Here is a 27,010-nt window from a genome sequence, read left to right as displayed (position 1 = left end):
GAAACACGGGTCTGTCAGTCACTCTGCTCTGCTGTAAGCCGAGGAGAAAACTTTCCTTGTATCCTACAACCTTTATCCAGTGAGGAGAGAGAACGGCATAAAGGGGCGGTCCTCTCTGTGTGTGCAGCCAAGGGATGCGCGTGAATGTGGTGACGTAGGGACGAGGGCGGGGATAACTCCATCGGCTGACAAGAAGTTAGCCAAAACGACCGGCTTTAACCATTACTCTTAACCTAATTTAAACCTAATTATAACAATAAGTCTTAACCCTCAAACAGCCCTTGGAAAAAGTGAGGACCGGCCAAAATGTCCTCACTTCCCAAAAATGTCCTCACTCTGTTGGTTAAAAACTCGTTCCGGTCCTCACAACGTAGTATGTACAAGAACACACACACACACACGCGCCGCTTCCAGCTCTCATGATTTACTTCGGGCTGCAGATGATGATGTCACTTCAAACACAGTGATGATGTCAGATTATCAGATGAGTCTCCATCTGATGAGGTCATTGCTTTTAGGACGTCGAGGCGTCACCTAGGAGTGTAAACTAACACACACTCAGGCTATGTCAGCTACCACGTAACTATGAAAGAACATGGAGGTCATAAGATCTAGACTACATCACCATGACTTCACGAGTTGTGTTGAGTTAGTAGGTGTGTTTATGTGTGTGTGTGTGTGTGTGTGTGCGCATTTGTGTGGACTTCCTGATGTGTTGACAGGTGACTGTTTGCTCTCCGCTCCTGTCAGTGACGATCAGTGGGTGCTCGTCTCGTCTCAGTTGTTGTTGAGGACCCACCATGAGGCTGCGGAGGAGGCACATCACAAACTGAGAGACCATCATCACATCAACACTGAAAACGACTTTGTGTAGTTTGTGTATTTGTGTGTCCAATTAAACTATGACAAATTGACAGCGTTGTCCTCTGCTTGGAGTCCTTGCAGATGGGGATGTGAAGTGGGTTGTGCTTGTTAGATGCAATTAAGACCAATACATTGTAATAGAGAAGGAAAACAACACAAAGGGAATTGATTAAGACATCAGCTCTGGAAAAACAAATGTGACTTAAAGAGATACAGGCTGAGATCTGGAAAAAGAGAATAGGAAGAAGTGATGAGAATGTCTTTGATTTGATTTTGCAAATGTGGAGGACAGAGATGATTATCTACATGTGAAGTGCTCCTTAGCTTTAAATCTACATTAAAATATTGATGCAAACTGACACAAGCACACACATACAACCTCCTAGATTTCAAAGCTTTCAGTCACATCGCATGGCCTTCCTCCTGAGTGCCTCAGTCATCATGAAGAATGGCACGTTACATCACAAATTTAATGTTACACCATTAAATTTCCCATATTACAAATGTATAATGACAGTTCTTCATTTACATATTTTATGCTTTATTTAAAATCATCCCAGCATGACACTGGTGCATTTAAAATGACTCTCATTGCATCTTTACAGTGTTTGTTTGCACAGCATGTGTTTGGCATTGATTGTTGTCGCTTGATGCTGAAGAGTTTCACTTTTTAAAAGGTTAAGAACATGCTATATCAAACTCCCTCAAAGAGTAAAGTGTCTCTCTTGATCTCATTTTATGTTTGATTTGAGGTGAGAATGGTACATGAGCTATGATGAACGCTCTTACCAGGAACCAGCATGGTGGTTATGGTCTCAGGAGTTTCCAGAAAGTCCACGTTCCCCCTCTGAAAGGTTTTACTGTAGTTGGTCTGCAAGTGACTGGATAGAAGAAATGAGAAGATTAAAAGACAGAATAGATGGCTTCATATATTATTAAAGAGGAACTATGCAAGATTTGCACCTCAATTACACAGCTTCCGAGAAATTGTGATGATTAAATGACTTATTACGGGGAGAATGGAGGCTCTCTGCCTTTCACCTCGCGTCTCTTGGCTGAAAACCAACCCTTGGAAGATCAGAGCCTCCGACCCGGTGTCCCAGATCTTGTCTCATGAGAAACATGGACTGTTTTACGGCGCTATGATACAAACACGCTCCGTAATCTGTATTCTCTTGTTAATGTTCCCCACCTCAGAAGACATCGCTCCATGGATGGTCTTCTTGCCAGCTTTGTTTAAAACAAATGCACATGGTCGGGGGGAGGGAGTAGGGTTAGCTGTGAGTTTTTATGACAGTGAAAACATGCACTATGAAACTGTCGGGGGGAGCTCCGTAGAGGTAAAAGCGACCAAAACCGCGAAAAAGTAGTACATAGTTCCCCTTTAAATCTGCTTTGTGATGACATCATTCAGCTTGGATATTTGCAATTTAACAGTAAACAAATTTAATTTCCCCCATTGCTTTTTCTGTGTGTCCATCTCTCCCAGTCTTGTGAACACAATATCTCAGGGAAGCCCTGAAGGAAACCCCAAATTTTGTGTTCGCTTGGACTCAAAGGTCAAAGGTCAAAGGTCAAGGTCACTGTGACTGCACAAAACACATTGTCGGACCTTACACACTGCAATTATGACAAAATAACACACAACTGATTTGTATCTTGATTGATTGATTGTGGATAAACAGTGATATAGCCTGAGCGATGAAGGCAAACAACCATGAGGCAGTAATTAGTTTCATTAAAACTTCACAGAATCAGTGGCAGTAAACTATAATAGAATAATTGGAGATTCATGTGGCCGTGGTGATTTGTTCATGATGCATATGGTGCGAGTGAATACTTACTTCTTCCACACATTGTTGTGCTCCCAGAATTCATAGAGAATGAAGCGTGATTCATTTGCCAGCCGCTGAACTGAGATGCTGCCGAATGCAAAACAAGAGAGAGCACAACTCATGCAATCACTAATTAGTGTGCTACATCATGTCCCCCAACACAGCCTCCCTGTCTGAATTGTTTTCCACACTGTGAGTGAGTGAGTGCGGGCAATGTGGATATGTCGCATAATAATTTTTTGCGGCTTCACCCTCGAATCATGATTATAAAGTGTTTTGTCACAGATTTTTAATCTCATATTCTAACTCAAAAAATGAATTAACATGACTGAGTGTTTAAGAGGAATGGTCATGACAAAGCCTGTAAATGTCACACTGTCCTTTGGGCAGTTGAATTGTGTTCATGTGTGATTCAGCTTGTTCCGCTGAAGCTGAAGTTTTCCACAAAGCGATCAGGGTGACAGAGTTTAAATGTTAAATAAAGATATTTTGGCAGGAGAGGAGGAAAATGCAAAATGTTCCTTCTGACAAAACTAAAACCAGAGGACGTTTAAGTTTTGACAGGATCAGTTGTGACTCAGATTCTATTGTTTTTGGCTCATAACATTAATTTTAAAATGTTATATTACTCAGATGATCTAAGCAATTTATTCCAATATGAGCAGAAAAGTAAGAGCATTTGAAATATATTTCATGTTGCAGCTACATGACAAGAAGTAAAATCTTATGTCACAGCTCTGAATATGATATTAAACTTGTGTCTTTATGGGTTTTGTTTTTGAACTGATTTTTGTTTTCACACCCACTTCAAAAAGCCCAAAGAGAATTTAACTGACTGTAGACACCCAGTCTGGGCGCAGGCACAGTCCATGTACTGTCTGAGAGCCAAACGAAACTCCTCCAGCTCCTCCTCCAGCACCGGGAGCTGCCGCTGGACTACCAGGATGTGCTGTAAAGACACACACACACACACATACAAACACACACACAGAGGGTCAGGCGGGTCACAGAGCTGAGGGGTGTTCAGAACATTTCTGGCAGGGTTTCAGGAGAACTCAGCACAACTTGAAGGTGAAGACACAAATCTTTTGTTACAAGATTTATGAAATAATCCTGAGTTCTGGCAGCTGTTTCTTTCAGAACTTGCCAACCTATGTGCCCTTGTGAAAAAAGAAATCTTTTCTGATTCTTACAGTAAGCCTGGCTCAGATTACAGTGGTTTTAAATTCTTAAACTGATTTTGAAATCAGTTTGCATCACACGCACACACACATAATCCTTGTAAAGCTATCTTTGTGAGGACACTCATTGACATAATGTATTCCCTAGCCCCTTACCCTAACCTTAACCATCCAAAACAAATGCCTAACCTTAACCATTACTCTTAACCTAACTTAGACCTAATTATAACCTAAAGTCTTAACCCTCAAACAGCCCTTGGAAAAAGTGAGGACCGGCCAAAATGTCCTCACTTCCCAAAAATGTCCTCACTCTGTTGGTTAAAAACTCTTTCCGGTCCTCACAACGTAGTATGTACAAGAACACACACACACACACATACATAATCTCAAATTTGCACATATTATAAGAATTGAAACTAATGGCACATCACATGATATTATCCTTTTTATCCTGCCAGGGGGAGCAATACTCCATCTCATGTGATGTCACGGGGAGGCAGATGTAAACAAGACTGGAGCTTGTGGTGCAATAACTTACTGTATTGATTTCAAAAACAACAACAACAACAACAACAAGTAGAAACATAAACTAGTCTGATAAGGAAATGTTTGGGGGGATGGGGTCGACACAGTTTGTCTATTCTGGGCGGTGAGATTTTAGCTGTCAGCTTTAATATCTATCAACGGTAGATAGATGCTCGCTAACATTAGCTGAAAGGGCTGCAGTGTTTATACCGTTGTACGTAGGGCGACACCATCGGCTGCTCGTACATAAAGGTGTGAACAGCGGGAAACAAGATGCAGGAAAAACCTGTATAATCATGACAATAGGAAGCAGACTAATCATTTCCTGTGGCTGATGATGAGGAATTGTTGACAGAGGCGGAGAGGCTGATGAGAACAGGAAGTGAACGGTCTGCCCGTTGGCCTGAGGTACAAAGTGTGTATGTTAATGACGTGTGTGTGACTGACAAAATGCCTCAGGACTCTCTCAGTGACTAATTTGGGCCCAAAATCTCTCTCTCTCTCTCTCTCTCTCTCTCTCTCTCTCTCTCTCTCTCTCTCTCTCTCACATACACACACCATTATCAGTCTTGTGCCGTGGGTCATTACTGTTTCTCCTCCCAACAACACATTTATTCCCACTGACAAACAGTGTTAAAGTAATTACATATTGATTCATTCACGCACTCGCTCTCACGTCTGCATGAAATTAGTGACGAGTCCTGACGGTGACATGTAATATTCATATGCACGGCTTCAGCTCTTTTCACTTCTGTGCTGTGACACTAAACCGTTCCTTATGTAAAATGTCACATGAAATTAATGTGAAATCTCTAGAGTTGCAACAATATCATTTCATTTTGATTTGAATTATTTTTTAAGTCACTCACAAAAAAAAAAAAATCTAATTATTATTATATGTAGTAGCCTATGTGTGAGGATTTTCTGCTTTTCTCTGTTTCACATCTCACTGTAAACTCTACACAGTCTTTGCTTCAGGCTCCGAGAAACAGTGATTGATACTTCTTAATATTCTCTCTCATTATACCGACAAAATAACGACTAGCTTAATCAAAAAAATGGGCAGTTTGATTGGTACTGAATAATGAATAAGAGTTATTTGTAATGATTATGGACAGAATTAAAATGTCTGGCACTCTCATCTTCTTAAAGCAGCTGGAAAAAGTGGCGATTGGTAATATTACTGATAGGTTGACATTAAAAGCAACTATTGAGACATTTGAAGACATCACTATGGAGCTTGGGAAGTGTTTCAGTATTAGTCATTTTAGAGACAAGATGAATCAGTTTGACAAAGAAATAAACAACAGATTAATCAATAATGGAAAGGACTGTTAGATTTAGCCCTAGAAACATCATGTGCCATAGGGCAGTGCAGCAATTAGGTGTAGAGTGGTGCCGTGAAGTCCTGTTGTCCCAAATTTAATTCAAACTATTGCTTTTGTCTTAATTCAGACGGAGTTCGATAGATTTAATTTCGGCCCCATCATTTGTATCAACAGCCTGGAGAGGAAAGAGATGAGGCCACATGTGGTGGACAGTGTTACATGTTCCCATCACATCTATTTATGAGTCTTGTATTTACACTGTCTAGACATTTACTAAATATGTAAAACTAGAATTTTACATTCACGTTTTCCTTATATTATTAACTGTAGTAACCTTAAATTTGTCCCTCAATATTTCTAAAAATAAAACAATGGAGACCATCGAGCTGAAGAAGAATCCTCCCATGAGTGCTTGTGTTTGTCTGCTGTAAATGTCACTGAGTCAGCCAACAGCTTCTCAGCCATGAAATGAGTGATGTAAGGTTTTGGGCGACAATAACAGTCTTCCTTTGTTTTCAGCACATGGACGAAGAGGTTAAATCAGTGCACTCTGAAAACACACTGCACACTGTACACAATTACTAGCCTTAAGGACACTTGATTTGCTTGTAGGTGTACACACAAGCAAATATTATATATTATAATATATTTCTGCATATATTCCTAGTGTTTATTCTGTCAATATAAATAGGCTATAATGCAAAAATGCTGATACGGGCAATAAAGCTCTCTCCCTGTCTCTCTACTTCACCTCTGTGTGTGAGCTCCTACAAGCCTCCTCTTGAAAATTCAACACTGGACCTTAAACAGCTTAAACAGCGAGATTAAAGATAAAGACGGTGCAACGGAGGACGGGTGGGGGGGAAAATGCTCCTGACAAGTTTTATCCCTGCTGTTTCTATGACAACCAATGACACTTATTATCAGTGTGGTCACAGACTTTGAGAGTAAGGCCGTAAGGACTCTGGTGATCAGCACTACTTACTCCACCGCTGAGTTACACACAGCTGGTCACCGTGGCAAAAAAAAAAAACAGTAGAGAAGAAGATGAACTAACCGATTTGCTCTCCAACACCTCCTCCTCCACCGGCTCCAGGCGAATCTCCTGCAGGAGAAAATACACAATGATATGATTCGGTGGTCTTGGATGTGGCTGTGGGGTTTGTAGTCTTTTGCTGGGAGCCATGATGGCATGTAGTCTTTTCTGCAGCCACCAGGAGGGACTGTATCTCCCCTCCAGGACACGACTGTCACAATATTTTATATCTTCTGTCACTTCTCATCCTACAGTAACTCTCTGGAAAAAAAAACTAAGACCACCAGATACAGTTTTCCAAAAGTGGTTCCAAGCTGTATATAAGGTCAAGTAAAAAATTCTGTCCAAAAGGAGGAGTGCTCTTGCGCTTCAGCCGGTGAATCGGTGCTCTCAGACAGGACCGGTAATAGAAAGGTGCAATTGGGTCACTTCAACGAGGACTAAACCCAAAAGAAACAACTGGAGCACTCGATATAATGCAGAAGTTTAATAAAGTGTTGTGCACCTTTAATGACCCAATTGCACCTTTCTAAAAAATTCTGTATTTCTGTATTGTACTGTTTTACTCTGTTTTACTTTACTTTTACTTTGGATGTCGTGTTTATATGCTTTTTCTTCACACCCCTTGAGCCCCTTCAGGACAAATAACCCTAACCCTATAATAATAATAAAAAAATGTAATGTACAATTAATTCAATAAGGCTTTTTCAGGTCGATATGTAGAGAAAGAAGTCGCACCATATTCTGAACTCTGCAACAGCTTTACAGCAGATTTAACGCTACATTCACATGCAGATATACCAGCTCTTTGTGCAGCTGATACTTCCTGTGCACTGCACATATGTGTATGTGTTTGCATGTGGGAGGGTGTTGTTGGGCCGAGCTAATTAGTTGATAATTGGTGCGAATGCACTTGCCATGATTTGTGGTTGGTTTGAGAGAGAGAGAGGGATGTAAAGAGCAGATGGCCGGGTCGGTGATGAGAGGAGGCAGATGGAGGTCGGAAATGGGGAAGCAAAGAAAGAGAGGAAGTCACCTTTTGTTCTAGGCGGTCGATGAGCTTCTGCAGTCTGTTGACCTGGATCATCCACTGGCTGTCTTCATCGTAGACACCTAGAGGAGACACCGAGAGCAGGATGGATTTCAGACAGAGAGAGTTAACTGCAAATTGTGAGGGGGATGAAAGGTGCCACAAACCTCCACTGTATTTTAAACACACTTTCCTCCATTGATCGTGTCAATTGAATCCTCTAAAATAGTGGTGGTATCCCAGAAGGCATTTCGACTTATCCTTTCATCTTGTGCAACACACGACCATGCCAATCGATAGAAAAGCTTTAAGGGTTGAATCGAATCGAAGTTTATAGAGGCTGTGCAGTTTATTCACAGATCTGCTTGCAACCAAATCTAGTGTAGTAATGCAGATGTAATGGAAAAATGACAGAGTTAAGTAGCACTGAAGAAGCAACAGACCTCCTCATGACAGCAGCAGCAATAGTTTTCTAACACACATTATATTCTATACATATCTTTGGCATGTCTATGATTTTAGTAGTAATACTATGTCCTTGATACTAAACTGCTTAGTAGGCTACATAGTTTTGCTGTTAGTGTACATAAATCAATGCACCATTTTTTAAAAATTGATTTGAGGTGTTAAATATGGTTAAACTTTATGTCTAATGGCTTCAAATGGACCGTATCCCCAAAAGCCTGACAAGGAACACCTTAGAAAATCACCAAAAAAGATAGTAAACTCTCTCTAAACATGTTCATCCCCTCAACCTCTAACCTACAGCTGAGCACCGGCAAAGTGCCACAGAATCCAGTGGCTTTTGAAACATACACCTTGAAATCCTATTTAAGCTCTTACTCTCTCTCTCTCACACTCTTTGTCTCTCACTTCTCTTTCTCACACACCTAAGTGACCCTCCACCCCCGCCTGTGCTCTGCTCTCTGGCCCGTGGAGACACAGTGACACTGGCCAAGCAGCCTTTTTGCGGCTGGCAGCTGCAACTCTCAACACTGAGGCTCTGTAAAAAACAACAACAATGCACTGAAACAAAATTAGATTTGAACAGAGCCCTGTGATGTTTGGCTATTTAAACTCAGTATTGAATATATATATACAGTATATACTGTATGAACTCACCTGAATTGATGAGACTGAGGAGTGGGTTGTTGGGAGAAAGGCTGCTGTTCCTCTGAAGCCTCCGATTGGAGCGACGACCTGACCACTGGATGGACAAAACCTCTGGCTTCAGTGGGCCCTGTCTGCAGTCACAACATAACAATAGTTATTCTGATGTCACATTTTTAGCACATTTATTTCAGAAAAATGTCTGTTACTGTGAACACACTCTGCATGGTGTAAAATTCACATCAATGACTTTTTTGTTCAGTTTATCCAGCTCACTGCACACAACATATAACAGATGGGCCCCAGAATGAAAGATAACATTCATATAATATTCAGTAGATCTATCAGCTGACAAAGACAAGACATGCCCATGCCCAACCTCATGAATGTACATACATACGTCACAGCCAGGAGTAAAAATTTTAGTGTCTCGGCTTTGTCGTGTTGGTCTGAGGGTGAGTCTAATGCCAGTGACAAGGTACATGCAGCCGCAGGGAGACATCACCTAAGATTTGTCTTACTGCTGTCAAGTTGCTCTGCCCCACGTTTTGATAAGACCTCAGGGTGACTGCAGGGATGTGTGTGTGTGTGTGTGTGGAGGTGAATTCACACACACATTCATACAGTATGTGTGTGTGAATGTAGTGATTATTATTTTTCATGGGTGAAAAAGCTCACCAAACGGATCTATACATCTTTTGCACAGGTCCTGTTAATTATTTAGTCTTTACATGTGTGCCAAATTTGACATTATTTAACCGTTCATATTTTCATTTCTTCTCTCATGGAAATTCATTGCAGGATATTCACTGTGACCAGAGGTAACAAGATTTACTGACCAGGCTCTTTAAATCCTATGGACACCATCTAACTATCAGTAACGTAATGTAACGTAACATAATGTAACATAATGTAACGTAACGCAACGCAACGTAACGTAACGTAACATGACATATCATATTGTAACATATCACATCATGTTATAATGTATTGCAATGTAACAAAAGGTAACATAATGTTGGGTAATGCAACATATCGTAAGATATTGTATTGTACAGTAACGTAACGTATTGTAATGTAATATATATCTTATCATAACTTAAGATATCGTAATGTAACAGATGGTATCCTAACATAAAGTAACATACCGTAATGTAATCATAAGATATTTTATTGTTGTCCGAAATTTCTTTATTTGGATAAACCCCTTGAGATGTACAGTATCATCTCGTTTTCGAGGGGGTCCAAACATATAGACAAACATGAACTCATCGTACAAACATGTTCTCAACAATACAAAAAAAACAGACACAACAAAAACAAACAAACAAAAAAACTGTCCACAAAAATTGTATAAAGATGTAATCGGAGATAACGTAACGTATGATATATATTGAACATATTGTGTCCTATAACTATTGTTCATAAATAACGTATAACGTACGTAATTGTAATGTATTGTATCGTATAACATATTGTAGTGTGTCGTAATGTAACGTTATGTATCGTAACGCACTGTATAACATATCTATACCCTTGGTGGCAGGAGGAGTTGGTTGGGTCTCTTGGTCTGACAGTGACTCATATTCTCAGCTACGAGCTACGTAGCTACTTTAATTGCAGGAGCTGTCTGAGATCGGTAATAGAGCTTTCCCATTATCATGTTCACCCACAGCTTTTATGTCAACTGAGAAGGAGAAAGTGGGAGGTTAAGAGCTGGGGAGAAAGCTGTGTGGCTGAAATTGGTGGATGGTGAAGAAGATGAACCACTTTTTTTTTGTTCATGTTTTGAGTTTTAAAGCCATCCTAATTTCTAGGAAGTAATCACTGAGACATTTCTACTCAACAACTTATCAATGCTTCATGCAGTAAAGATTTGTCTCCGTCAGGCATTTATGCTTCTGCATCACGCCAAGTATCCATGAGTATGAGCTCCAGTTTGTCCACAGGCAGCCACCTCACACATTTATATATCTGACCACAGAAACCTATTTAAAGCCTCCAGAGAAACAGCCAGATCCTCTGGATGTTTGGAAGAACAGAGTGATTGCATTCAGAGGCACCAGGGGCTTTCACAAGAGTGGCAATTCAGAGACGGCTGCTGGAGGAGAGGAAGCTGCTCTGGGAACGAGGGGCAGTAACACTTTGAAATAACACGCGAGGAGAAATAGAAAGAAAGAGACATTTAGAGGAGGTAAAAAGAGGACAGGAAGAAAGGACGAGTTTGGAAAAGGTCTGTATGACTCAAATATCGATTATGCAAGCCCATCATTTTCAGCCTCTGAGAGTAAGTGTCAACAGGGTGATGGTGAGAGAAGATCACGACAGAGAGAACAAAGATTCCTACAGAGATCCTGTTAAATTGAACTCATGCAAAAAACATGTCTTAATATTGCTGGGAGTTTTTGAAATGCAGTTACATTTGAGAAATATTGAAATAGTATGTCATGATTTTGTCACTTGTGGACAAACATAACACAGGCAGAGCCTTGGATACAGAAGGTCAGGCTCTGCTTGACATGAACCAGCTCATATTGTGTGAAAACACTGAAAGGTTGGGCCGTTGTAGGGAGGGGCGAGCTGCAACGATCTTGCGATCGAATGCATCATGGTGGTTGTACGCAGCAAAGAGGGAATGAAATGAGCTGAGTTAAAAGTTAAACTCTTGCTCACCTCCACACATAAAGCTGATGTGGACATGCTGTCTACAGTAGCCAACTAAGTTGGCTGAAATGAGTAGCCAACTAAGTTGGCTACTCATTTCAGACATTTCACTGAGTTCAGCTCAAAGACTTGTACTGTACTTATTGACAATGTATCGGTTCGTACATATGCATTTGAATGCATCACTGTTCAGCTCAGTTTGAGTCTTCAGCAGCAACTTCAGTCCAATCTACATGCAAATCAGTACAAAACCAGTCCATTTCACCCCTGCACACACAAGCTAATGACTAATTCATCTACATTTTCTATGAGTCAAATAATATATCTAATGATATAGTCATTTAATGAGTAAAAGTAATGTGTTGTGAATCAGAGCTGAGCTGACAGTGGTGCTGTTGGTTGTTGGTAAATCAACATGGTCATTTCACTTTGAATTTGTTGGTGTCTCTGACTCTGTTTAAAGTTAGAGACCCATTCACAGAATATTTTCCATTACAAAGACCTGGAAATAAATAGAGCAGAATTTACTGTCAAGATGTCAGACTGGATTTTAACTTGGGTTGAAAACTAAACTGCATTTATTACTTTTTAACAGACTGACAGCGGTAGAAGAACATAATCAAAGTTAGTTTCTGTGAGTTTGTCACATGTCAGTATCAAATCACTGGTTTGGCTTCAGCTCAACAGGGAAGTCAGACAGGTGATGGGATGCAAAAAGATTGTGCGTCACCACCTATTCTTTAAATACACCATTGACTCACACACATAGGCTACACACACACACGCTTATGAATTTTGTGCACTTGTACACTGGTGAGTCATTATTACTAATGAACCGAGCACACCGGGGGCATGCCTGAATTCTGAATACAAAACTGATGTGGGCTAGTATTCAATCAGACTGATCGAACACTACATTATGCGCACACACACACAGACACTGAGCCACTTGTGCTTCAGGTTTAATCATCCGTGTGTCTCACACACAGAAAACCAGCAGGTCAGATAATACAGTATATAAACATGCAAATAGTTTCATATTCTACTCATCAGTAACATGTTTTCAGGGCTTCCTTGTCTGTCTTGTTTTTATTTTTGTTCTGTCCATATTCCTTGTATTCAGGTGTGTTATACTGCCCTTTGTTTTTCTCAAGTTTTAACAATGATCCTTTTTTTATTTGCTTCCTCCATCTGCCCATGTTTCGCCACAGGAAGTGTATCCGCGCAGTGATCAAATAAATAATCGAGTCCAGATTTTTGCTGGATTACAGTGAAGAGCAGGTGACTTTAATAAATAAAGGGTTTTGTTGCATGGCACCTTTGATAAAAGCTTCATTTAGGTCTAAAATATGAGATGTAAATTAGAGAGTTTGATTTGGACAACATTATTAGACTAGCAGTGAGAACTGTAATTATGGGTGCCATTGTGCAATGCATTTTGTCTATGTTTAAAGACTAATTGTGCGTGCATGTGTGTTTGTGCGAGTGAGAGAGAGAAAGAGGGACCCGAGAGGTCTTTGCTCTTACTTCTCCTGGCGGGTCTGCTCGGCTGTGGTTTCCATGGCGCACTCGAGTGAGCTTTGAAGCGAATGAAGCTGATTGGTCGTCTCCTTCAGCAGGAAACGGGTCACAAACTGCTCCAGGTGGGTGGACTCCTGATAGTCCTGTCAATCAAGACGACGAGGAGGAATTAAGAGGAGGACGGGCGATGGAGAAGAACAAGGGGAGTTGTGACACGCTTCACATGCAAGCCAAGAGTCACTCAGTGCCCAGACATGCCTAATTAAAAGATGCCAACAAGATCATTCATTTAGAAAAGATTACATTACAGTGCTGCACTAGAGGAGAAGAAGAGGAGGAACAGCAAGAAGATGTCAGATCCTTGGTGTACATTTCTTATTTGTTCTTTTCAACAAACACCAATGTAGGAATAATATATAGATTTATATATAGAACAGCAATAATAGATTTTGGCCACTTACAGAAGAGTGAAACAAACTGTAAACACTGACATATTATCACATTATACAGTTGTGGGTATGTTGTGTTGTTGATATGTTGATATGTAACAGGTGTATCATGTATACGCCACCATATTTGCAGGCATCTGAAAAACTGAACAGTTGAATCAAAACAAACCAAAACAAAGATAAAGATAAAAGATAGAGCTTAAAGATATTACATTTGTGACATAGACCAAAAAGAAGGCTGATAATTCTCTGCATGTTCAATACAACTGTCGCCGTCCATGTTCAAGTAATCAGTCGATCCATTTTTCACACTCCCAGACGTGGATCTTGTGTCTGAGTGCTGCAGCAGGTGTCTGCATATTTTTGTGGTGAATTTCTATTACGTTGAAAAGCAACATCATATACGTGAAACAATCATCTGCACATTCAGTCAAAATTGAACCCAAGAAAATAACATCCTGAGCAAAAAAAACAAAAACATCAGACTGAATGACATTCTGTGATTCTGTAGAGGCATCATTTGATACGCATGGACCCGAGCAGGAGGGCTGATGTTGTTTTGGATCTAATCAAAGGGGAGCAAATGATGATGGGAACAACAGAGTTCACTGTTTGCACAATGCACCTGCTCTCCTGCAGTTTTCAGCAGCAGCAGCACATCTGTTTGTATTCTCGAACAATGAGAGGTTTGAAAGGTAACGTCAATACAAGTTAGATTAGAGAGTGCCTAATGCATGCATGACTAGGAATGTGTGTGTGTGCGCGCATGTGTGTGTGTGAGTGAGACAGAAAGAGAGAGCGAGATAAACTGAATATATTTCTGTGTTTTTGTCTGTGGGTAATTACTGCTTTTATAAAAGTACAATGAAGATGGTTCGATTTTAAAAGCTGCATGAGTTTGTCAGCCACACACACACACGCACACACCCTAATTATAGTATGTTGAGCTGTGCTCTTCAAGGGAGAGAGCCGAACTCTCAGCAGCTTCTCCAGAATACAGAGCAGGTCATTAGTCGCCGGCTCTTCTCACTGGTCCTCTCAGCAGCATCTCTGATCAAAGATTAAACAGCTTGTCCTAAAATGTGAGCGACCTCATCTTGCGGTTAGATAAGAACAAAATATACAAAATCTCTGCTTTTTGTTCATTTTGAGTCTCTCTGACATTGTGATTGTTACCCAACACACAAACACACATGCATGCACATTTACTGAGTGAGAGTGAGTCACGACAAAACTGGTAAAGGTCAGTCTCCTGTCTACCATCTGAGCATAGATTACCCCCTGTGATCTGTACTTTTGTGCATGAGTGTGTGTGTGTGTGTTTCAACCTCACCAAAAACAGCTGCCCAATTTTTACTTTCCTTTTGCTCCATCTTTCATTTTTGTGGTGTCTCATCAAGGGTGTTCATTTGAGTTATGTTCATGTTTAGTCCTTTGTTGTCATGAGCACTTTTAAGTTTAGTCACTCATGTCTAGTCTCGTCTCGCACTTCCTGTTTTATTTTGTACTCACCTTTTCCCTCTCGTTTCAGACCCTGACCTTTTCCCTTTGTGTGTTTTTCCCGCCTTCAGGATTGTCAACCCCGTCCCTGATTGGTTTTTACCTGTTTTCCCCTACCTCATGCCTATTAGTCCTTTTCTCCCTTGTCTCCCTTGTTGCCAGTTTGTCTTGTTCAGTTTGCATGAGTCTCGTCAAGTGTCCAAGTCAGGTTTTTTTTATGTTGTCAGGTCTGAATCTAGTTTTGTGTTAGTTTTGATTTGATTGATTTTCATTTGTGTCTCCTGTATTGATGGAGCTATCAAGTATCTGTAGTGGCTGGCAGTATTTAAAAAAAATGGATCTGATTTTGAACCACATATGTAGCCCAAATCTGAATAGAAAAGATCAGATTTTATGTGTTTTTCTGTTTACATTGGGGGGAACAATCTGACTCAGGCCACTTGTTGTTTTTATCCTCATTCTGTGTGTTTTTGATTTTAAATTTTCCTCCTCGTGAGCGTTTTGTTTTGTAGGCGACTTTGATTATTATCCTTGAGAGCACTTTTTGTTTGTTTGAACTTGTCTTGTATTTTGAACATTTATTGGGACAGTCGGGTTACGTGACCTTGTGCATCCCTCCTCCTTTGGGAGTGGCGACTCATTGGTTACACACATGGTGAACCGACTTAATGCTGATGACTCCTCGCTGCTGCATTATATCAGGTGTTACAATAATATAATATATATAGTATATACTGTATATAATGTTGATTACACGCTGAGGATGGCTGAAAGCGTGTAACTGTTTACTTTATCCATAGCCCAATAAATTGTGCATACTTTTTTCCATACGTGCATGCCAGTTTCTATGATTCTTTAAACTTTTCTACCCAAATAAATAAATTTTTGTTATAGTATCTGAGTCATGCATGTGAGTGCACCAAGTACCGTGTCAAAAGGTTAAATGACTGCTTTGTTGAAGGCTTTCATCTTGATTTCCACATTTGTTTTCACCACATGCCCCTGACCTCACTCACAACTAAACCCTTTTACCTGCAAATTGCCATCTCATGATGACATGAGAAACAGTTTCAAAGAGACCATCTTCAAATGATGAGAACTGGGACCTGGGTTACACCAGCTACTTCAATGAGAACGTTCCTTCATTAGTTTTTTAGAAATTACATGATAAGATTTCACCATTTAGCAGCATTAAGTATCTCAAATGACCATGTGGGAACAATGTGAAAATGCTGCCAGTTTAATCACGTGTAATCTCCACTTACTCTGTTTAGTATTTCTTATTTCCCTGTATTAAACATGTTGGTGTTATGAAAAATGTTTCATAATTAACTAATTCTGCAGCTGTGAACTGGGAGTGCTCAGTCATCTTCCCCCGTCTACAGGAGAGAAACCCTTTAGACCTGCTCAGAAAGATTTGGAATTAAAGCCGGTGAGCGAGGTTATGTAGATAAATAAATAGCTTTGGCATCAATATCTATGCAAAATAGAAGCGTAGCCAAACAGATACGTATATCTGGCTCTGATTTAGAAACACATTCTTGTCGCAGCTCCCCCGCACATGTGCATGGATGTTTGACGCATGCACACAAAACCACATACAGCACACAAATTAGCTCATACACACACAAAGAAACACCTATCACACGTACAGCCAGCCCCCTCACCCACATCCCCAGCCAGAGACCACCCACTCAAATACATATAGAGTTCAACTGAGACGACTGAGCTTTAGTCTGTGACTAATGCAGCATCTGTTCTCCCTCTTGCTTAGCCAATGCTTGATAATAGAGAAATGGAGTGTATTATATGTTTCCCTGCTCCTTTCTTGTGTTTCTTGTGCTGTGATTCATTTTGTGGCTTCACGCTTCATGACAGAGGAAACTGTGATTTAGGCCACGACGAGTGAGGCTCATCAGGAGACATGAGTGGTATCTTGTCTCTCTTTTCACACTTGTAATTTAATTTCGAAAGTAATTTCTTTGGTCCGTAACTCCTCACTTCTGCTTAATTTGTGCAGAACAATTTGTTTTCACCTAAGCTCAAATTTCCTTTTCATACTGTGTCTGTGAGGAAGCAGCTGGAAGAGTGTTAGTGGGGAAAAAATGGCTTTGTCCTGTTTTTCCTGTGTACTCTCTGAAAGCCTACTTCAGGCTTTTTAAAAGTCCACAGAGAAACCTTAAAATCACGTCCACACTGCATTTCCAATTTCTCCTCTTTCTCTCCTCTTTCTCTCCTGCTGTCTCGCTTCCTGCTCTCAACTATTCTGTTGGAGAACAGAGAGTGATTTGAGGTACAATTTTGATTTTCACACCTCATCACAGCTTGCCGCATGTTGAGGTCTATGATCTATCTTGCAAAGGGATTGCAAAAAGTATTTGTATGGTTCGTTCCTTTGTAAAGATGTAGGCACAATTTCAGGCACATGTAACTGACTGGTGTGCAGGTCCGACCTTGCTAAAATAAAAAGGTCTGTTTCAACGTATAAACTGGTTTTATTCACACACATTGAGTGTCATCACTTGACATGTGTCATCACACTTTTTAGGTGCTGAAGTTGGATGTTGACATGTGTAAACTGTTTCTGTGCTAATAAAAAACCACCGCTGACAAATGAGCGGTTTGACTCCCACACTCTTTCTGAAGGAGCCACAGTGTGACGAGTGTTTCAGCGCAGATCTGAGGGGCGATTTGAGCTTCACAGCGTATGTCATACACGTGTCAGATGAGACACAACAGAGAGGGTGGTAGAAAGAAAAACGAGCTCTCCCTTCTGCCGTCTCTCATCATTTTACCTCCGTCTTTGCCCGTTTGCCTCTCCCTCCTTTTCCATCCTCACCCCTCCTTTCCTCTTCACTGACAATACTCAGCTTTACAGTAAGATCAAGAGGCTAATAAGAATGATCAAAAGGAGTATTTGTTTGGCAACGCAGCCCCAACCCATTTAATTCCTTGTCTGTGTTGGCGAAAAGACCCAAAAGAATCATAACATGTTTTGTTCTTGGGGTTCATTAGGAGCCTGAATGAGCCCTGGCTTGTCCTTTATGGCTCTGTAATGGAAATCTGACTAATGGGAGATCTGAGGAAGCCAGCTGGGCAGCACAGGCGCATGCTGGGAGAGATTTGCAGCATGAAACTCAGGCCACACTGTGAGTAAATCAGACACCTCTTATTATTATCATTATGCGCACGGCATGAGATGTCAATGTGATGTATGCACCTTGAAATGAACGGCAAGGCATCTTAATTTTAGTGGCACACGCTTAACAAAAGGAAACATCTCAGCTTATCCTTTGCTCATGCAGGTCTTACCTTCTTTGTTTTGTCCATCGCCTTCAATATGGACATGTTCAAGTCTTCTAAGGCAGCGAGGACATTCTCATATTCACTGAGGTGCTGGGAGAAATACTCTTCACAGCATTAAGACAAAAAAAGGAAACATTTTGTTAGTTAAATAATTTGGGACAGGGCTTTAGGTGTTTTGTTGAAGCAGCACTGGTGTGACACCTCCGTCACACAGGGGCTTGGTCATAGAGCATGTGACCACTACATGTCTAACATGGCTCTTTCCTTATGCTGGGAAATGTCAGATTGCATTTGGGTCTATGGTGCTCCTGACTGTGAGGTAAAGACTATATAAAACAAGAAGAGCAGCACCACGTCTCATTGCTAAAATCCTACCTCGTATTCACTTGGATGAAGATGCAACTTACCACAGAGTTCATCAGTGTCCACGTTACTGAAAAAGAGAAAATGAGAGAGATTTAGAAAAAAAGGATTTCCAAAAAAAACTGATATTTCCAAGGTTAAAGGAGGGGAACAGACTCATCTTTTATCGCTGCAAAACTTTTCCTGGGCAGACAGTGATTTCATGAATCAGAGAGTGATGACAAATGGGAGTGAGTAAAATACGTTACAAATAACTGAATAATTTAGGTGCATCTTCGACCCCAGAGGCGTGCACTGGTCACCTGATGGAAAACTTCTTCAACAGAAACCCTTGAGGAAATCTGGCTGTTTGTGATGATGAATGTCAAAGTGTGTCTCAGTGAGGTCTGAGTATGTGTGTGTGTGTGTGTGCACGTAAGCATCTGAACAAGAGAGACGAAGAAAAAGAACGAGAAAAAGAGCAAACGAAGAGGGTGAGGCTGAAATGGTTGAGGGAAGATTTCAAATAGACAATTAATAATTGTATCCTCTTCATAGATAGTTTGGAGAGACACAAAGCAGACGTCAGTGTAGCAGTGAATGAGGCTGGGGAATGACACAACTGTATTTCTCACTGTCGTTCACAAGGGAGGAAGTGCTGCAGCAATCAATTGGTCCAAACAGGAGAAAACACTTAGAGCCACAGAGGACACACAAGAACAGAGGAGGTAAAACAGAGGTTAGACTCTAAACTGAGTAATACTGTAGACTAAAAAGCTCTAGCTGTACTGTCAATTGTTATTGTAGCTAGTTAGCATGGCTGCAGACTTTTAGTCTTCCTCTGTTAGTCATCTACAGGTTGTTGGACGGAGACAGCAGCTTCAGAGACTGATCCCCCTCTCCAACTGTTTGACTTGACTAAAATACAGCCTCAACCCTCCATCAGACCAGCAGTACTATTTACCTGCAATATAACTGGATAATAATTGGTCTTTCCGTGATAACAGGGTGTTCATTTAGTTTCAGTCACTTCTGTGTTTGCTCTCTTGACATGACAGTGATCTCCCTGCCTCCTACATGTGGCTGTGAGCCGAATTCAGCTGCTGAGGTGGAACGAGTCTCACAGACAAGGCTACACAAGCGCCATAATCAATATTCACTTTCATTTAACTGATTTAATGAGACACTGAATGCAAGTCACATCAAATGCAAAGCAGCGATGGTGTGTAATTAGGTTTCCTTTTTGAGCCTTTGGATCGGGTGGATATAACTGAGTAGGGACATGGAAAGTAAAGTTATATTGCCATGTAAGACTAATAATAATGATTATTTATATGGCATCTCTCAAAAACAAAGCTATATTGTCATTTACAGTAAAAAAAAAAAAAGAAAAAAAAAAGGATAAAATAACTAAATTGGTAAATCAGTGGTGGATTCTAAATGGTTGTAATAGTTAAGTTGTTCTGACCAATTGCTGGAGGGATGCTTACACTGGTATCTTTGTTGTTTATGATGGTTGTGAGGGTAAGTTAGGCTTGGATATAAGGAGTAACTATAGTTGAAAACATTGTATTGCATATACGTATGTATGCAAGCCTATCTTAAATCCTTTTGTATAAGATATACAAATGTGAGAGAGGCTGACGGGCGAACTGAGAGATTTGTTTGACACGAGTCTCCTGTGTCCTGGAGAGAGATAACACACAGCCACACTGCCTGGAGTGGTTCTGTTCACATCTTGGCCTGCTTGTCATCACTTGAACAACACTGAGCTTATGAATAAATAGAGGTCTCATCAGAATGTGGCTCAATTCCACTGAATATTTTATATTGACAAGAGCCACTTTCTTTTTCGATGCTACACACTGTTCTGTATACAATGCTAAACAAAACAAAACAAACATTATTAAACATCATGGCTGACTGAGTGTGTCCAGTTAGGTTTGAAAACATGTCTAGATCATTTTCACTTAACAGCAGTGATTATACCTGCAAATCTTTTCACTGTTTCCACAAAGAAACTTGATGCAAGTAATTAACTACTGTAGATGTCACCAGCTTCCCACAGCTGGGACACTAGAGAGGCCACAGCGTGATCCATCTCATTGACATCCACCATCATCGATACATCAGTTCTGTCCTCAGTGGAATAAAATAAAAAACATTTCACGGACTCACTCTGTGTTATGGGTATCAATCGTGTGGAAGAGCTCCTTCAACTCCTCCGCTGTCAAGACTCCGTCGGAGAAGTAGGCTTTGAATTCATCAAAGGAAAGCTTCCCGTCGTCTGGGGGGCAGAGCACAAACACGACTTGTCAGCAAGGTGTCAGGACGGCTCAGTCAGGGCGGCAGCAGCACTGTGAGGTGAAGTGACCGTTTCCTTAAACATGCCTGACAAAAATCACAGGCGAGTCCTACACAGACAAGTCTGTATAGGTGTGATGGAAGAGGAGTGTGTAAGGACTAGAGGCCGGTCAGCAGCACACTTCATTCATTGTCTTTGCATTAGGAGGTTGGTGTGGTAACATGTGGCTGGGGCATAAAGGCACTTATCCACAGACACAACATTTATTTGTCTCCTCGTGAGACAGAGGTGCTCCATCTTTACATTTTCACTGCTGACCTGCTGCCGGCGTGAGGCTCAGTGTGACTGTCGTGCTGCTACAGATGATGTGAGCATGAGTCCCTTTTGAAAGATGTACAAGTGGAGCACACACACACACACACACACACACACACACACACACACACACACACACACACACACACACACACACACACACACACACACACACACACACACACACACACACACACACATACACATGCACGTATAAGTAAAGCACATGGTGACTCACTCTCGATGAGCTCAGAAATAATCTTGGAACGGATTTGACACGTAAATGCTGCTGTTTGCACAACACTAAAAACAAACAATTTGGATGATTTCTTATCTTGCAGCATGACAAGTCCTCAAATCACTCGCAGCAGCGTGGGGCAGGGTCTTAATGAACAATGAAGCATGTCATACCGTATGAGTAGTGTATTCAGAATGGTTATTTCTGATCAGTTATATTCAATATGTTTAAAATTCATGCTACAGGATGTGTATTATCAGGGTGCCTGTTTACATAGCAGATAAAACCTGATTCCAGTTCCTTCTATAACAAAGATTTAAACTGTGTGGAGTGACCATGTGAGTCCAACAATGAAAAATATCAACAATGCACTTTTATTGTGAAAGCGTGTCTCATCATGTGCAAGTTTGTTACAAATCATAGTTTCAGCCTACAGTTATACATTTGGTCTTCTTTCTCGTCTGTAGGATAAATATGTGATTTATAGCCTACAGACATGCAGTGGAAATGACTTTAGGATGAATGAGTCTTTAGGATTACAGTTTTCATTCATCAGAGGGAATTTAATTTCTCTGGATTAAAAAACTATAAGTGCATCAACGTTGTTATTGTATGAAAATGAGTCATCCATAGAGGCATCTTGGTTTCTTCTCCCACTGAAAACTGTCCATTTGAAAGATTATACACATTACTGCAAGAGAATCAAATGACATCTCCCACTGTATCATTTAGAGATATATTACACAATTGTTTTTGCATTTCAGAAAGGGTAAATAATGTAGCTATTGGCTACATAATGCGTTTCACAAAAACAGCCAGAAACTCAAGGGAGGAGTTTGTCTTTTTTAGGAATATGCTTATTAGCTTACAAGCTATGCACAATCCATACACCACCACCTCTAATGGTACATCTGTATAGGATGTGTTTTATCGTGTTTTAGCGGCAGTTTATCATGCACATCTGGTAGACGAGATACCAATCCAGCTGTCAGCACAGAACACGTAACAGCTTGCGTCTGGATGTTTAAAGCAGACCCAGAAAATTAAATTGCGAGGTCTGAGCCCCATAAAAAGTCAGAAATCCACAATGTTATTTCACATCATTTCTGCCTTGTTAGAGAGGATGTAGGTTGAGGACAGATGAAATGACAGATACATGTGTTCACACTCCTGCTGTCAACAACAAACTGTGTATTTTTGTATGTTTACAATGCACGTGAAGCTCCAGCTGTGTCTCTTCATTAAGTGTGGACTGACAACTGGTTTGACGTTTTCATATACGTGCTGGTGACGAAGACAGAGATATACATACTGTATTGTCTTATCTCTTGTCTGTGTCTCATTCATACAATATCTCAAAAACGTATTCATATTTGGCACGAGTGTCCACTTGGGCTCAGGCACAGTGACCCTCACAAAATGCTGTTTGGGCCGTTAGTGAACGCAGTATCTCCACAACACCTTGAGGGAATTTCTTCAAATTTGGTGAAAACATTCACGTGGACTCCAAGTCAAACTGGTTTGATTTTAGTGGCTAAAGGTCAGATATCAAAGGTCAAGTCTATGGTGACCTACCAAAAGATAAAAGTTTGGCCTTGTGAATGCAACATCTTGAGAACTCCTCAAGGGAATCCCTTCAAATTAGGCATAAAAATTCACTTAGGCTCGTGCAAGAGTTAATTAGATTTCAGGCGTCACGCAATGAGGGAATTTCTTCAAATTTGGTATAAATGTTCACTTGGATTCAAAGACAAAGTGATTTGATTTTGGTAGTCAAAGGTTGAGCTCACAATAATTTAACAAAAGATAATTTGGGGTTTGTGAGCGCAATATCTTGAGAACAATTCAAACATTTTGCATTCATGTCCACTTGGACTCAAGGATGAACTGATCAAATTGGTGCTCAAAGGTCAAGGCCACTTCAGAAAACAAGACTTAATGATAATTGATAATATCAATAAGATTTCAAACAAATTGTTAATTTTTATATGATTATTGCTAAACAGACATGTAACCTGTAACCTGTAACCTGTAACTAGTGGCAGAGGCAAACAACCACTCTAGTTCAGCCATTCTGGTTCTTCACTAATGGTCTAATATACTGAACATCAGTGGGCATGGTCAGTTTCCTGTTGCCATAGAAACTGAAAGAGTATCAGCAGCGAGTCATGATCAGAATTCCATTGAGAAAGTGCTGTACATATTTTTCACATAGGAGAAAAAAAACGAGGCTGAAGTAATCCCAAATACAGATGAGAGTGCGTTTGTGTGAGTTTGAAAGGAAATGGATGGTGCAATATTTACCGTTTTTATCAGCTCTCCGTAAAATCTGCAGTGAGAGATAGAAAAAAAAGAGGGTGTCAACAAAGGTTTCACATCATCAAAGTTAAAGCAGTGTGTGTGTGTGAGAGAGAGTGTGTGTGTGTCTGTTTGTGTCTGTGTGTGTGTGAGAGGATCATCGATCACACTCAAAAGCAGCGTGTCATTAAATTATTGATAGAGCTGTCCCACAGTCCAGAGGAGATGAAAGGCAGAGTGGCAATGACCACATCAGCTTTAAAAGGCTCAAACCACCAACCTCAAAATAGCATTGCCCACTTTCTCTTCTCGTCATGTTTGCACTTGTGAAACAGAATCCGAACAGGCTCTGGATATATTTACTTATCGCCGCCTGCAGGTTAAATCTGACTGAATGATCTTTTGTGGTAATTGAATAATCAGTCTTTGCTGCTCCTTTTGTTGTCCAGTTCCCAAACACACCCACTCCCGGTCTCAGCTGTTACCTGTTACTCATCTTTCATTCATCACCCGTCAATTGACTTCAGTACAATGTTTATTCATCTCTACAGGGCCACTGAGCAGCTAAGTAAGGAGTGAATGAATACACTGCTTATCAAGTCCCAAATATGTCCAAATTTCTTTATCCAGAACTGCAGCTATTGATTGGTCGATCAATAAGCAAGTAATCGGCGATAAGTAATAAGTAATTTAAGTCCATCTTCAAGCAAATGCACTGTAGCTTTTCAATTGTCTTTGACTATGTTAGGTTACTTATCGAGATTTATGAGACTGCTGAGGCTTGAGGACAATTTTCACTGTCTCTGTGAAGTTTTATGGACCAAACAGTAAATCTATTAAGATAATAATCTGTAGATTAATTTATAGTGAAAGATTTAATCAATTGCAGCCTTATGTACTCCTCCACAGCACTGCTCTTCTTCCTGTTCTTAACTGATACAAATGACATTTACGTTTCAGATAGCCCCTCACACTGATAACTCAGCTGGGTCTCATCATATCATCTCATTCTAATTAACTTGTTTAACCTTCATTAATGAGGTAAATTAATTAATTAAACTAATATTAGGAATGGATTTTTGCCTCTATTAGACTTGCTTGGAAAAGTGGAACCACAACAGCATCAAAATAATAAAGAAAAAACACACAGAGACACAACACATGCAACCAGGACGTAAGAAATGTATGGAGCTATATGACACACAGCAGACTGAGGCTGCAAGAAATAGAAGAAGCAACACTCTGCGGACCAGCTCGCCTCTGAAGAAGACAAGCAGTGGTTTTGTTCACTGTCAGTCAGTGCTGGAGGATGAAGCCCCTGTTCAACATCAGTGAGACATCTGATGTGTTGGATACGACTTCACACCTTTAATAAATCTCTGCTCCCATGAGTACATCCCCTCCTGTCTCTTTCAAACACTGAAGGCAGCCAACAGGTTTATGGCGGAGATATGTGTGGGAATGAGGGGGGATATAATTAGGTAGCAGATACAAGCAATGGCATAAAGCAAGGGAGAGAAAGCTCAAAAGGCAGAAACACTGGAAGATAGCTCCACAGATACGTATTTATCATAAGACTTTACAGTGAATCCCCAGCTTAGCCTACCAACAACAAATGTCCAACTTTTTTCGATTTAAATGTCTGTATATTTTTGCCTAATTTAATCTGATTTGGCCTGTTAAGGTTATCACCCTGACTTCTATCAAATGAGAGGTCTTCCACCATTTTATTAACTTGACATTTGGTTTTCAACAATTACACATTTCCCAGATAACCAGCCACCCATTTAAATCTCTGGTCAGGCTTGTCAAATTAATTTACTACAAGGAACCCTCTGAACCCTGCATACATTACACATACATATTAACTCAGGTGTTAAAAAACCTTCAGCAAATCTCTAAATTCACTGACAGAGATTTTAAAATTAAAATTAATTGCTTTCTATGAAATCAATAAGATGAAATTATAGTTTTACATTTTTTTTCTGCTACCACAGGCAATAAATTATTCTGGAATGAAGTCCTTAATAAGATTTAAGTTTCTGAACTTAATCAAAAATCAAAAGGTGCGCGGTTACCTCAGCGTTAATAGTGAGTATCAATTCATCTTGTTAAACATTAAACATTGTTTTACTTACATCAATGAAGATCGACATTCCCTTCTTTAGCTCCATTTGAGCGCTGGGCTCCTGAGACACGGACTGAACCTCCTCTGAGCAATCCATCATGACAGATGTGGCTTCACTGATGAGCTGCAGAGGAATGTGTCCACTGAACCTCTCTGATCACTCACTGGCGAGAAACAGCGACTCTGTGCTGCTGTCTGCCAATCTCCCACAATAAAACACCCAACTTCCGGGATTTAGTTTCACAATGAACTTTTTAAAAATAGCCTACTGTGATTTTTTTTTTTTTTAATTCTGCAGTACTTTCACTCCCACGTGATGAAACACGAATACTAATTTCACAACTCGAGAGGTATTCGTCAAACTAAGCCAACACACGTCGATGCTACATGCCCAGGCTTTTATTTTGACAGAATTCCTGTATTAGGGCGAACGGTCTGTATCTGTGTATATTGACACAGTCATGGTCAGCTGCTGCTGCTGCTGCTGCAATGAGTCCTGACCTGATATCCCCCTGGTAAAATAAACTTCCAACAACAGATTTCCTGAAATGACTTCCATGACAGAAACTAAATCTCTAATTTATTAACATGTTTAGAGACCGACCATGACCACAGTCCAATGAGCAACACAAATGGTCCTATGCATAAGTGCACAGATATAGGGCTATATATAGCTGAACTTTTTGTTAAAAGTCACAAAGGCTAATAAAAGGTCATTTCAGCCTGACTGAAATGAATCATTCATAATGTGTTCTCCATGCCCCCAGACATGTAAAAATGTGATCTGGAACATCTGTGACATTTTTAAGTGGAAGATAAAGACCAACCTTGTAAATATTTTAGCAAGGTTAGTCTCATGGGGCTTTTCAAGTTGGCACTTGCTCAGCCACTGTTCACATTTGTTCTCTTATTATCATCACACCATTAGGAATTTATTTAACATGACATTTTAGCTGATTTTTTTATTTTGAAGATGGAATTCATTAATTAAACAAAATATCAGTATTAGAGTTAGATGTGGCAAAATAGACTTGA

The 27,010-nt window shown here is 40.3% G+C and overlaps 1 protein-coding gene across 1 annotated transcript; it reads right to left on the bottom strand.

The window, feature by feature from the left end:
- Positions 1-113: 113 nt before the first annotated feature.
- On the bottom strand, positions 114-26,081 carry necab1 (N-terminal EF-hand calcium binding protein 1). The gene is made up of 13 exons (XM_083981719.1): positions 25,986-26,081; positions 23,854-23,878; positions 20,870-20,978; positions 18,757-18,782; positions 18,356-18,453; positions 13,101-13,237; positions 8,922-9,043; positions 7,806-7,882; positions 6,791-6,838; positions 3,536-3,648; positions 2,709-2,786; positions 1,654-1,745; positions 114-806 (listed from the first exon to the last, which is right to left on the bottom strand). The coding sequence occupies exons 1-13, from the start codon at positions 26,073-26,075 to the stop codon at positions 778-780; spliced, it is 1,044 nt and encodes a 347-aa protein (XP_083837845.1). The 5' UTR covers positions 26,076-26,081; the 3' UTR covers positions 114-777.
- Positions 26,082-27,010: the final 929 nt, after the last annotated feature.

Source organism: Trachurus trachurus (assembly GCF_905171665.1).
Source record: "Trachurus trachurus genome assembly, chromosome: 11".
NCBI lineage: Eukaryota > Metazoa > Chordata > Actinopteri > Carangiformes > Carangidae > Trachurus > Trachurus trachurus.
This window is presented reverse-complemented; position numbering and strand designations above follow the sequence as displayed.